This window comes from Henckelia pumila, chromosome 3 (genome assembly GCF_033568475.1).
Source record: "Henckelia pumila isolate YLH828 chromosome 3, ASM3356847v2, whole genome shotgun sequence".
NCBI lineage: Eukaryota > Viridiplantae > Streptophyta > Magnoliopsida > Lamiales > Gesneriaceae > Henckelia > Henckelia pumila.
The window spans coordinates 73763662-73775472 of record NC_133122.1 but is presented as its reverse complement, the minus strand read 5'-3'; the positions used below and the strand labels follow the sequence as shown (position 1 = coordinate 73775472).

Genomic DNA, 11811 nt, shown 5'->3' with positions numbered 1-11811 from the left:
TTGTTAGTTATTGGAGGTTAGGCATGCCAATCATTGGAAAGTTCCATCAAACGGGAGAGTTTGGTTTTATCTCGTGCGAGTGAAGTGACGAAACTGCCCTTGAAGATAAGGGTGAGCTGGGAGTAAGTCTATACTAGCACGTGGCACTGCCCATGTGCGGCATCCAACGGCTCAATTTTTTTGCATTTGAGATGTTCATGTGATCATTTCAAATGCAAAATAAAATGGGCCGTTGGATCCCATTAGGGCAGTGTCCTAATGAGATAACATAAACTTTTCTATGGAAAAAATACGGGGGTAAATTAGTCATTGCGGCGGGTGGGTGTCTTGTGCAATATGTAGTTCTTGCAACATTGGAGAAGCCTGGTCAAATTCGTACGAGTGCAGATTTATTAGCTTGCGATAAGCTGAGGATGTGGACAATTTCATGGTAATCTATTCCCAACACTAAATATAGTTAAAACCATTTTTTTTCCTTGAAAAAAAAAAAAGAAGACCATATTCTTCTTCCCTACCCTACATTTTCTTGATGTTTGGATATGATTACAAAGATTTTCGAGTGTTCGCCAAAAACTTATTAGCGACGGATTTGGGACGATTTTGTTCCACCCAACTATTGTTTTTTTCAATGAATGAAAAATTCATTAAAAGTAAATGGGTATAAGTACAACTACATTGGGCATCCCCGGGTGATTACAATAAACTGATATGCAAGCTAACAAAGCCATGAAGGCACAACATCATAGTTCGAGTACATACAACGTAAAACCAAAGTCTTAAGCGTCAAACCATATCTTCAACGTCCAGAATTTCAGCTTCAAAGCATGCTTTATTACGTGCACTCCATACTTGATATATGCAAGCCGCCATACTTTCCTCTCTCTTTTTTTTTTGCTTTTTTTTTATAATGTGATAGGGCAGTCCTAGGGTCTAGCGCAGCAAACAAAAGCAGAGATGGTTTTTATGAAAAATAATCAAAACAGTGTTCTTATTTCATTGGCCCTCTGTAAATTGTAACATCAATATAATTTAGTTTTGCTAGAAATGTTTCGAGATTATCTGATGAATATAAATTCTTAATTCATGAAATCGACCTGATCCATACAAATAATGATAAGTAATATTTTTCATGAATATGATCTGATATTCGTTTTGCATAATTGACCCATCAATCCCAAAGTTTTTGAATATCTCTCGATTCAGTCCCAAATAAATTTGAGATCCGAATTAGTTCCATATTCTCTCAAATTTCTCCACTTTTGGTCTTCCTGTCAATTAGAGGTTTAAACTAACGCAACACAACATTATTCCCCTTGGAAGGGGGGCAAAAAAAAGAAAAAAAAATAAAAATTCTTTATTCCTCTTGGATCGACAAGTACAAAAAAATCCCCCAAAACTTTACATTGGTGGCTTCTTTTCTTCAAATCTACATCTCAGCTCCAAGTTCCATGAGTTTTTCACGGTTTGGACGAACAAGATGAAGTATATCAATGCGACGAGAAGGGAGATTTCGGGAAATCGTAGAATGGATCAAGATTTAGGTCTCAAAGTGGATATTAACAATGCGTTCGCTAGTGCAATTTAAAATGAGAAACAAAGTGCGAAATTTTGAATAGAAAATATCAGCCATCCAGAAAAATTTACGGCTTGGCATTTGATTATAGCTAGTGTGCCAAATCTGAAAATGATCATAAAAAATATTAGCTTTAGTGTCGTCGAAGTGGTACGTGTGATACTCACACATGAAAACAGACAAAATTTTCGGACATTTTTTTTACAACTTGGCTCGCATCTTTATTTTCTTTTATTATAATTTTGGGGTTTATGGATCCTACTCTTTCTGAATCCTGAATTAATCATCAGCATAGAACATTAATCATCAGCATAGAACTTGAGTTTTTGTTAAATTTCTGATGATTTGTGACTGCATTCTGTGTACTCTACATCTTATTTCAAATGTTATAGATCTCCATTTTACTTTTCACCAACCATATTTATTTTATGAGGAACCATATAAGAAATTCGTGGTAAAAAATTTTCACAGTGCGAAGCATAAACAAATAACACAAAACACAAAAAACAATTTTTTGTAATACTGTTTAAAGCAGATACATTACACGTTTTTCAATAAATAATCACAGGCAGATAGATACCAGTGAACAAGCACAATCCTTGAAGAAAAATACATGGAAGGTTTTGATTATGTAAAGGATAAATATATTTGGAAGTCTGCATTTAGAGATCTCATTCAAATTTGAACACAGAATGCCGCAACAAGAAAAAAAGATTTAATGCAGAAGTGCATTCAGTGATTACTACAAAACTTTCATGCAATTATTGGAGTAATCATCTGAACTCGATATCATTCGAACTCAGGTATAATAGCAAAATGAACCGGATGTACCATCAGCGATAGCGTCTTCATACGTCCAACAGAAGCCTACGAGGATCCTCCACGACGTCTTTGATCCTTCTCAAAAAGAACACTGCCTCTCTCCCATCAATGAGCCGGTGGTCGTATGTCAGTGCGATGTACATCATTGGTCTTGGTACAATGTTGCCTCCAACGACCATGGGACGGTTCACTATTGAGTGCATTCCGAGGATTGCAGACTGCAATTTTAAAACAAATATGGTTTGGCTAATCATAAAAGTGTCAAGAGATGAGCGAAACAAGTGCCAGTCGCCAAACCAAAGGCAATGGGACAAGTGGTATAGCTATTGGTTTCCGTTACATAGGTCTTGGATTCAATTCCCACTGCTTGGTGAGCCACAATATAAATAATAATTATAATCAATTAATGACTCAAGTGACCAAGTTCCCAACTAGTTAGCCCAGCAGAGGTTGACTCCGGTGTTTGTTGAACATTTAATTCAGACGTTTGACTGTAAGACTAAAGCATGTCACACTAGAAGCTCGTTGAGTGGTCTGTTTTTCCACAAAACCAAAAACAGGAGATTGAATTGGGAACAAACCTGAGGAGGATTGATGATGGGAGTACTTAAAAGGCTTCCATAGACGCCACCATTGGAAATTGTAAATGTGCCACCAGCCATTTCATCTATTGAGATGGTTCCATCAGTGGCTCTCTTTGCAAGCGTGTTAATTGCCTTCTCGACTTCAGCAAAATCCATTCTTTCAGCATTGCGGAGAACTGGAACAACAAGACCCTATGGAGATCTAAAGTTAGTTAATTAACCTAGAAATGTTTTATTCTAGTTGGGAACCGGCAAATACATTGGTGGTTGGTGAGGAAACTATATTCCATTATGGGGTCGATCAAGTAAATGGACTGACTGGATGTCTTAGACATATTAGATCTTGTTTTCTAAAACCTTAAATACTCGTGTATCTCTTTTGAAATATGAAATCACCCTCTGGTGACCTAGCCCAACTTCAAACTATTTCTTTTAGTGAAGTATTAAACGAACCATTTCTTCATATGGCATATTAACGATAACTAAAACAAATTCTAAAATCTTGCCTTTGGGGTACCAACAGCAATACTGATATCGACATAGTCTCTATAAATGATATCATCACCATCAATAACGGCATTCACTATTGGCTGCTTCTGTAGGGCACTGATAGCTGCCTGAAACCCATTGAGAGAAAAGTTAATAAAAGTACATATAGTGAAAACTCAAACACCACAACAAGATAACAACATACTTTCACAAATCCTGACATTAGTCCCAGCTTCACTCCATGTTTCTCAAGAAAAGTGTCTTTGTAATCGGAACGAAGTTTCATCAAATTAGTCCTGTTACAAGAAAATAAGTAAGAGCAAAATGTCATGATTTTGATCACCCGATTTTAAAAGAACGTGCAGCTTCCCCACTGGCTGTCAAGTAACAGAGCAAGTTCCTTACTTATCGACAGCATAGAAGGATTAACATTGAAGAAACATTATGGCATTTGATGAAATAACAGGCAAGATCTTTCCCAAATGTAATTCAGGAAGATAAGATCAAATTGAAGTCAGATCAATTATCTTACATTAATTGTTTAAAACTGTTTAGCTGAACAACAAAGGGTTATAATGACAATGGATGTTAAGATATCAACATAAACACCGACTTTAGCAAGCATTTAGAAACTCCAAACCCAATCAAGGTCAATCGCATGCCTGAAAATTAAAATATGCAAAAGAAACAAACATTTTAAGACACACACTGACACACCTCTCTCCAAGAACCAACCATAACCATAAATAATTGTGAGCAAATTTATTCTGTAAAGTATACTCTATTTGGTATTGTATGATTGCCCAGTTGGAATACTCCAACCCGAGCAAAGTGAGTTATTTCAAACACGTCTAGTCTAGCCTATTGAAATAGAAATCTTGAATGTGGGATGCATTCCAATTGACTCTTTAACCGAGAAGTTCAAAACAAAACCATAACATAGAGCAAATAAACTAAAACCATAACAGCACAGAACTTACATGTCAACTCAACCAAGACCGTAAAAGCATGGAACTTACATGTCAACTTCGTTGAATGTTGTCAACAATGCAAATGTGTTCTGAGAATCTTTCAATCGCGTGGCAACCCGTTTTCTTAGCCTTGTCATAGGAACCTGCCATTAAAGAGGATTCAAAAGTTGAACTCTCAAACATATCATAAGAATAGGATGATAAAACTGTAAAAGAGCACCAGTATCTTTCTGTTAGAAAATTGAAACTCACTCGTCTTTCCCTTTCTTTAGGGGGAAGCTGGAGTTCCGTAGCTGAGGCTTTGGAAGGTGGTGGAGAACTTCCTTTAGGCTTTTCTAATACAGGCTTTGCCTCCAATTTGGGCTTCGGCTCCTCTTTGGGCTTTGGTTCCTCCTTTTTATCTTCAGCAGGAGGTGGTGGTGGAGCAGCTTTCTCAGATGGCTTATCATCAGATGGTGCTACATGTGTTGCACCTTCACCAGATTTCGATATAATCGCGACCTTGGTGCCAGGTTCCACGGTATCTCCTTCCTTAGCTGTAAGCTGTAGAAATATAAAAAAAAAAAAATATCAACAACAGTATCATATCCAAGGAAATAATGAAGTAATAATCCAAATTCAAAGAAGTTATACCTTCTGGATCACACCTGCTATAGGACTACTGACATCAATAGTGACCTATGATGGCAAATAATTGAAGAGAGAACTGTCAGTCACATGATACCATGACAGCTTCCAACATCAAAAAGATATTTCTACTAGATTCTGCAATAAATGCCGCATAAATTTTCACTTCCTTTTCTTACTAGTGAGTAAATGATGATTAATATTTATAATTTCAAGAATGGTTTTAACAGAAGCTGTTGGCAGCAAAAGTCAGAAATATTTCTTCGTTACAAGTACCTTGTCTGTTTCAATCTGAGCAATGAGCTCATCAACTTCTACTCTGTCCCCAGGTTCTGCACAAAACACCACGCAGCATGGATTTGGCCATCATATCACAATTCTCAGGTGAAAAAGAAACTTGCCACACACACACACACACACACACACACAGAGAGAGAGAGAGAGAGAGAGAGAGAGAGAGAGAGAGAGAGACAATACTTTTTAAGAATGTTGCTAACGTGCCATCAGTTATTGATTCACCCATGTAAGGGACAACAGCATCAACAACATCGCCTCCTGTTCAAGCATAGACACGAGAAAAGTTTAAAAGCAAGATGAGATTACGCTAAAATAGATTCCTGTACGTAGATACATTCATTCAAATTCCATTATAGAATAGCAGTATCCCAGTTACAGATTCCAAAATTATAATACTCGCATTTCAACAGATATCATGAAAATAAAAGCCACCGCAACTTCAGGAAGCATAGTGATTTTATGTCAGCACAAATACAACTACACATACCATTAGCATTCATCCTAATATTTTGCATATTAGATTTAAAGCAGTTTTTAAAAAGCGTAGCATTGGCCCGTAGCGTTTTTGTCCTATCATAGCGTAGCGCATAGCGCAAGCTATTCGTGCACGACAATTATTTAATTTATTTAATTAAACAAATTGAAAATTACTTATATATAGGTAAATAAGTGAGATATTTAGCCATGGAACCATAATAATTGATCATTAGATGCCAAAATATAGTTTCAACATCCATATAGTCCTTTACCACATCATCAAGACCCAAACTTGATTGTTTGAAACTTTAATTTTGGTCAAAATATGTCAATTATGGGCCTTTAGTTTTTGCCCAAATATCTCACACCATTCAGCAAATAGCGCTATAGCGCACGCTATTTGCGCTATAGCACGCTTTTCTTGAGAATAGCGTGCGTTATTCGTGCAAAACGCTAAAATAGCAGCGTTGTGTAGCGCTACGCCATAAAAATGTGCTATAGCGCGCTATTTAAAACATTGATTTAATAGTGAGGTTATTGCTGACAACTTGTATGGTGTTTTAGAATTTATAAAAGACATTTAGATATGATATGCATACAATGTCCTGCTTTTGCATTTATTTTTAGCTAATAACGAACTTGAGGATAAGAAAATGCAAATATTCCTCTAATATTATAAAAATGAAAAACCACATGAGACATCCCCACAGGCCACAAGATTAGCTGACTCAGCAGTCTTACCTAAAGCCGTTAGAATATTAATTTCAAGCAAATACATCAACTGATCAAAGAAAAACTGTGAAATACTCTATAAACTCTAAAATAGGTCTCCTCGTCGTTTCATAACACAGGGTCATACACTCATAAATTTAATCAAATTATGTTAATCTTCTATCTCTAGTAAGGTTCAAAATGCTACGACACAAGGAGTCAAACTAACTAAAATAAGTCATTCCCATTGTTCCAATTCTTTTTATTTCTTTTGCAACATGAATTTGATGAAACTTATACAATCCAAAGTGAAATTCAATCCCAATAATGGTACATTAAATACAAAGATCACATTTAACCAGTTAATGGGAATACATCAAGGCTGCCCAACTTAACAAGTTTTACCAATTCTGCAAGTAAAAAAGTATGCAGTTGCAGGAGAAGAGAAAGACTGATGCTCAAGATAATTTTAATATTTTATACCACCATTTGAACAGAATGGCCTGCTCCAGATTTGCAATGTTACATGTTGCTGACAACTGCTTACAGCTTCCCTGCAAAGCAGCAAACCATAAAATCTATCAGCTGAAACATTTTTCGACCAACTGCTTCTCCAGTCCTTTTTCCAACCCAAATAGATGAGAGGAATTGTTATTACTTCTCATGACAGAAGAAAGTAGGGAGTAGGACTAATGTCATTAGCAAATACGTGGCCAACGACTACCAGATAACAACTATGGTAGGTTCAGATGATATCTATCACTATATATTAAACTTGAGCACCCTAGAATAACCGTTGGTCATTTGGTGAACCAAATTTCAGAATTCCATAAGGCTGTGTTTGGTATGGGGGATTAGGTGGAATAAATAGATGGTTTTGAACCTATAGATTTGTTACCGTACACAACAGTGTGCAAGGTAACATGTGCCAGCTCAGCTGTCACCCAACTTGCATTTTTTAAAAGTTTTTCTGAGATGTTCGCGCGAACATCTTAAAAACAATTAATGCTGATATGACATTCCAAAAGATATTTGTGCGAAGATCTCAAAAAATGCCCATTTTACTAAACCCATTTTATCAAGCCAAGAAAAGACAAAATTGTGTTAAATTTGATAATTTAACTCGCCTACACCCCAAGAACTAACAATCCATATTTTAAATACATTCATTTTATTCCCAAAATGCCCTTACCAAAAATTTAAAAAAAAAAAAAACATGCCCAATAATTTTTAGGGGAATTTTGGAATAATCAAACCCTCAATCTTATTCGTAAAAATCAAACCACACATAACAAATTTACAACCACATATTACACATCCTTATCTATCATTTTTTATCATTCATTTACCAATCATTCAATAATCTCACTATTCAAACCATACGTTGCCTAAATGTCCCTACCATGTCTACCATTTTCACATGAAAATACCCTTCCTCATCCCATTAAAAAAAGGGGAAACTACCTCCCTCATTCCACAAAGTTCCTCTAACCCCAAATAACCACCCACCCCTTTCCCCGATTTACATGGAAACCTCCATCGAAAATGATTTTCATGAAACTTTCAATAAGAGATAATGATTGGTGCACTGTATTACATAATTATCGTGATTCAATGTATTGTGGAGGTAATCAAGATTTCATTTTACTATTTTTCACTGAAGGTATTCTGTGAATTTTGCATTCGAATGGACGATTTTGATTCTCTTCTTTTTCAAATTTAGGTTTGTGAACTAAAACATTTACGTGATGATTATAATTTTATCTTCATTTGGAATCCAGGTATTCTGTAATTGAGTTTCAAATATTGAAGGTTAGCTTTTTCATTTTATCTTACATATTTTGCATGTAAAGAATTTCCAAGACCAAACAACCTCAATTCTTCAGTGTTAATTTAGGCAACATACTGTATTTATATTTTCTTTTATCTTCAATAAAAAAATTTCATATTTATGTGGCAATTTTTCGTGGGCTGTTAGTTTGGTTTTGTTAGAAAAGTAAGAATTTGCTAGACTTGGGGTTTTATGATGTGGATCTGGCATTTACTAATTTGCAGTGCGTGCACAAGTACAAGCAACAGTACGAAGTCCTGCCTTCTGCTCTTGGGATGGATATTTTCGGCTTCTTATCTTTGTATTATTTTTATTTGTTTGTGCAACTGCAAGACTTCAATCATGTTATCCAATTTCACTAACAATGGGATTACTATTATGTGGGACCATCACATGAATGCTTGTAACATAAAGAAGGAAATAACCATGGAAAAATACTTGAAAAACATTAACATAGATCACCAACCTTTTCGGAGCCAAATTAATTCTGTGCCCTGTGACAAAACAGAAATGGATAGAAATTATATTGTTTGATCAGAGGCCATGTAAATAACAGTTCGAACTATACATGCACGTACCAGCCAAAGGAAGACAAGAATAACTCTGAACATGGCTAACTCCCCTCTCGTAATGTATGATCTATTCACATGCTCATAACAAAAGCAAAAATCAAATGAATCACCAAATTCAATTTGATTAGTTTCTTTGAAATTATAATAGCACAACACAACATTCTATATCACTCCAATATACTACATTGTTGTTGTAGCACACGACTATCATTCACAGAACATCATCTCATAGAGCTGCTATGAATGCAAGGGCCACATAAAACGTACCCACACTAAGATAACTGCACATCACCAATTACACAAAACCATGTAACTAGGATATTCTGTAAAGGAAATACTAGTGATTTAACTATTCAAAAGTATATAATATGAAAGATAAACTCAAAATGAATATCTAACTGAGAATCTGTTTGGTAGGAGAAGCTATTAGATTTAAAGCACTACGCGTTTAAAAAAACACTTTTCTTTAAAATTGAAGTATTTGATTACAAAAACGGTTTTAAAAAAACACTTAAAAAGTGTTGATCCAGAACCTTGAATTTCAGCTTTTGGGTTTTTGCTACCAACTACATTTAAAATAAAAAACAAAAGTACTTTCCAATATTCTATCTAAGCCAAAATTGCTTCTGTTTTTTTTTTTAAAATAAAAACACTTTTAAAAAAAAAACTGAACTATTTATGCGATTTTTTAATCTACACATTCTGTATAAACTAGCTCGAGTTTACAACAAATAAATTCAAATATCTCATCCCATCAGCAACTCCAACATAAACTAATTGAAAACATGAAAAGAGAAATCCACCATCACCATTTCACGCTCTTATCCAAACTTATACATAATCAATCAACACATAAACGAGTGAAATTACCTCCTCCGAGAGGGCAGAGCAAGTTCTTGATGTAGAAACAGCACGCCTAATTTTACCCAAGGAAAACCCAAAAACCTGCCCCAGAAGCAACCGAAACATGTTACGACAATACACACGCGCATAAAAACCCAAACACAACCGAAACAAGAGGAAAGTACGTTAGTAGACGAGGCACCGGATGCGGCCTTCCGCCTTAAAACACCCAACATCACGCTTTTGATATTTTACCACCTGAAAACCCCTAAATAATCAAAACCCACGAAGAAACAGTCAAAAAAATGCAAAGCAAGCAGATCAAAACAAAGTACATGGAAAATGCATAACAGATCTCCGAGGCTACGCTTACCAAAAATGAGAAACGCGGAATCGGAGGATTGATTGACTATGAGAAATAGGGTTTCGAGAAATGCGGTTTGGAAGCTAGAAGAAAAGTCTGAATTGAGGGGAAGAAGTACCTGGAAAAGTAATAGTCCCGCCCCAAATAGGCAAATATGCGTGAGATCTTTGCGCGAATTAAGAAATCAAGAACTTCATTCCATTGATTTATTATTATTACCAATCTACTCGTTCAATCTCGACAAGTCATCCTCTATAAAATATAATCTTTTTATTTTATTTTTTTACATAAAATATTTTTTTTCTAAAATAAAAGTAATATTGCAAAGTAAAAGGTTTTATGTAGGGGTGGAAAAAAATTGGAAAACTTTTTTTCTCCCGATCCCGTATCCGAAACATTTCGGGATCCGACTATTCGGGATCCCGAATATTCGGGATTCCGTCGGGTTGGAAGAGAAAATCCCGAATTTTTTTTCATGTTCAAGATTTCGTTCAAAAACAAAAAAATTATGATAATTTTATTGAATATACTATTTAGAAACTTATATTTATAAATAAAAATAAATATTCAACTTAAAACATATAATATTAAAATATTCCGGATAATGTTTCAAAATTTTGTTAAGAAAAAAAATGTATCGGATAATTATTAATAAAATGTTCGGATACAATTACTAAATAAATTTTGTTAAATAGATTGTCAAATTAATCTCTTGAGTCTTGTTCTACATATTTGTTCTAATTAGATAATTATAAATATGAATTAATTAAATTATTAATTTAATTTTAAAAAAAATACACAAAAATAAAATGGCATTTCGTGATTTTACAATTGATCGTCTCAACAATAAAAATTATGTGAATTAAGTCTACAATTAAGTCTTATATGAGTTGAAACCTAATAATATTTAGCTTATTATATTAATAAAGTTATTAATAAAATATATTATTATATTATTTCGGGACGGGTCGGGAATCCCGTCGGGATAAGATTTTATTCCCGATCCTGCTCCCGATATTAATCGGGATGGGAAAAATCCCGAAAGTTTGGGTCGGAAAAATTTCGAGTTGGGATTTTTCGGGACGGAAATGGGATGAGATTCGAGAAGGGTAGAGATTTCGGAAATTTTTGTCACCCCTAGTTTTATGCAAACCAACGTTGTGTTTTGTGTTACGCTCCGTTTTTTATAACAAAATCACCTTTCATTAAAATTTCTAAATAAACTAAAACGATCGGGACTATATACATATATATATTTTTGATAATCGGATTCGGTACTATATTTTTATTTATATATATATATATATTTTGAAGAGGGATTCCCGTGGATAATAAGATATTTTCTTTTGGAGGGAATGAGACTTTGATAAAAATATGTTCTCCAAGCTATTTTCACGTATGTCATGTCCTGCTTTCGTATACCTATGTCAATCTGTAGCAAGATTGAATGTGAATGTTCTAACTTTATCGAGGGGAATTAATGAGAGTAAAAAGAACATGCACGGACAGCGGACAACGTGGAAGACTTTGTAACCTAAGTGCATGGGTGGTGTGTGTAGTAGCCCATATCCAAATTAAGCTAATCAAGTGTCTAATTATGATTATTCGGCTAAAACATGATTAAGAGATTCTCAAATGAGTTTAAGAACT

General features: G+C 34.8%; 1 protein-coding gene across 7 annotated transcripts; it reads right to left on the bottom strand.

Annotated features, from left to right (window-relative positions):
• Positions 1-2068: 2068 nt before the first annotated feature.
• LOC140887554 (dihydrolipoyllysine-residue succinyltransferase component of 2-oxoglutarate dehydrogenase complex 1, mitochondrial-like) lies at positions 2069-10355 on the bottom strand. 7 transcript variants are annotated; one of them, XM_073294865.1, is made up of 15 exons: positions 10280-10355; positions 9983-10065; positions 9825-9899; positions 8961-9021; positions 8849-8876; positions 7035-7105; positions 5544-5621; positions 5343-5398; positions 5073-5117; positions 4692-4982; positions 4488-4582; positions 3674-3764; positions 3486-3596; positions 2977-3171; positions 2069-2613 (listed from the first exon to the last, which is right to left on the bottom strand). In XM_073294865.1, the coding sequence occupies exons 2-15, from the start codon at positions 10031-10033 to the stop codon at positions 2422-2424; spliced, it is 1440 nt and encodes a 479-aa protein (XP_073150966.1). In that variant the 5' UTR covers positions 10034-10065; positions 10280-10355; the 3' UTR covers positions 2069-2421. The 7 variants fall into 7 exon arrangements, with proteins under 7 accessions (XP_073150966.1, XP_073150968.1, XP_073150965.1 ...); XM_073294867.1 differs by having other exon boundaries at positions 9983-10055; positions 10280-10345; XM_073294864.1 differs by having other exon boundaries at positions 10171-10310.
• Positions 10356-11811: the final 1456 nt, after the last annotated feature.

Coding starts and splice junctions, on each gene's coding strand:
- LOC140887554 (XM_073294865.1), bottom strand. CDS start 10,033: ATGTTGGGTGTTTTAAGGCGGAAGGCCGCATCCGGTGCCTCGTCTACT. Junction 4,583..4,691: donor CTAAAGAAAGGGAAAGACGA/GTGAGTTTCAAT, acceptor CTTTAATGGCAG/GTTCCTATGACAAGGCTAAG. Junction 3,597..3,673: donor TAATGTCAGGATTTGTGAAA/GTATGTTGTTAT, acceptor AATGGGTTTCAG/GCAGCTATCAGTGCCCTACA.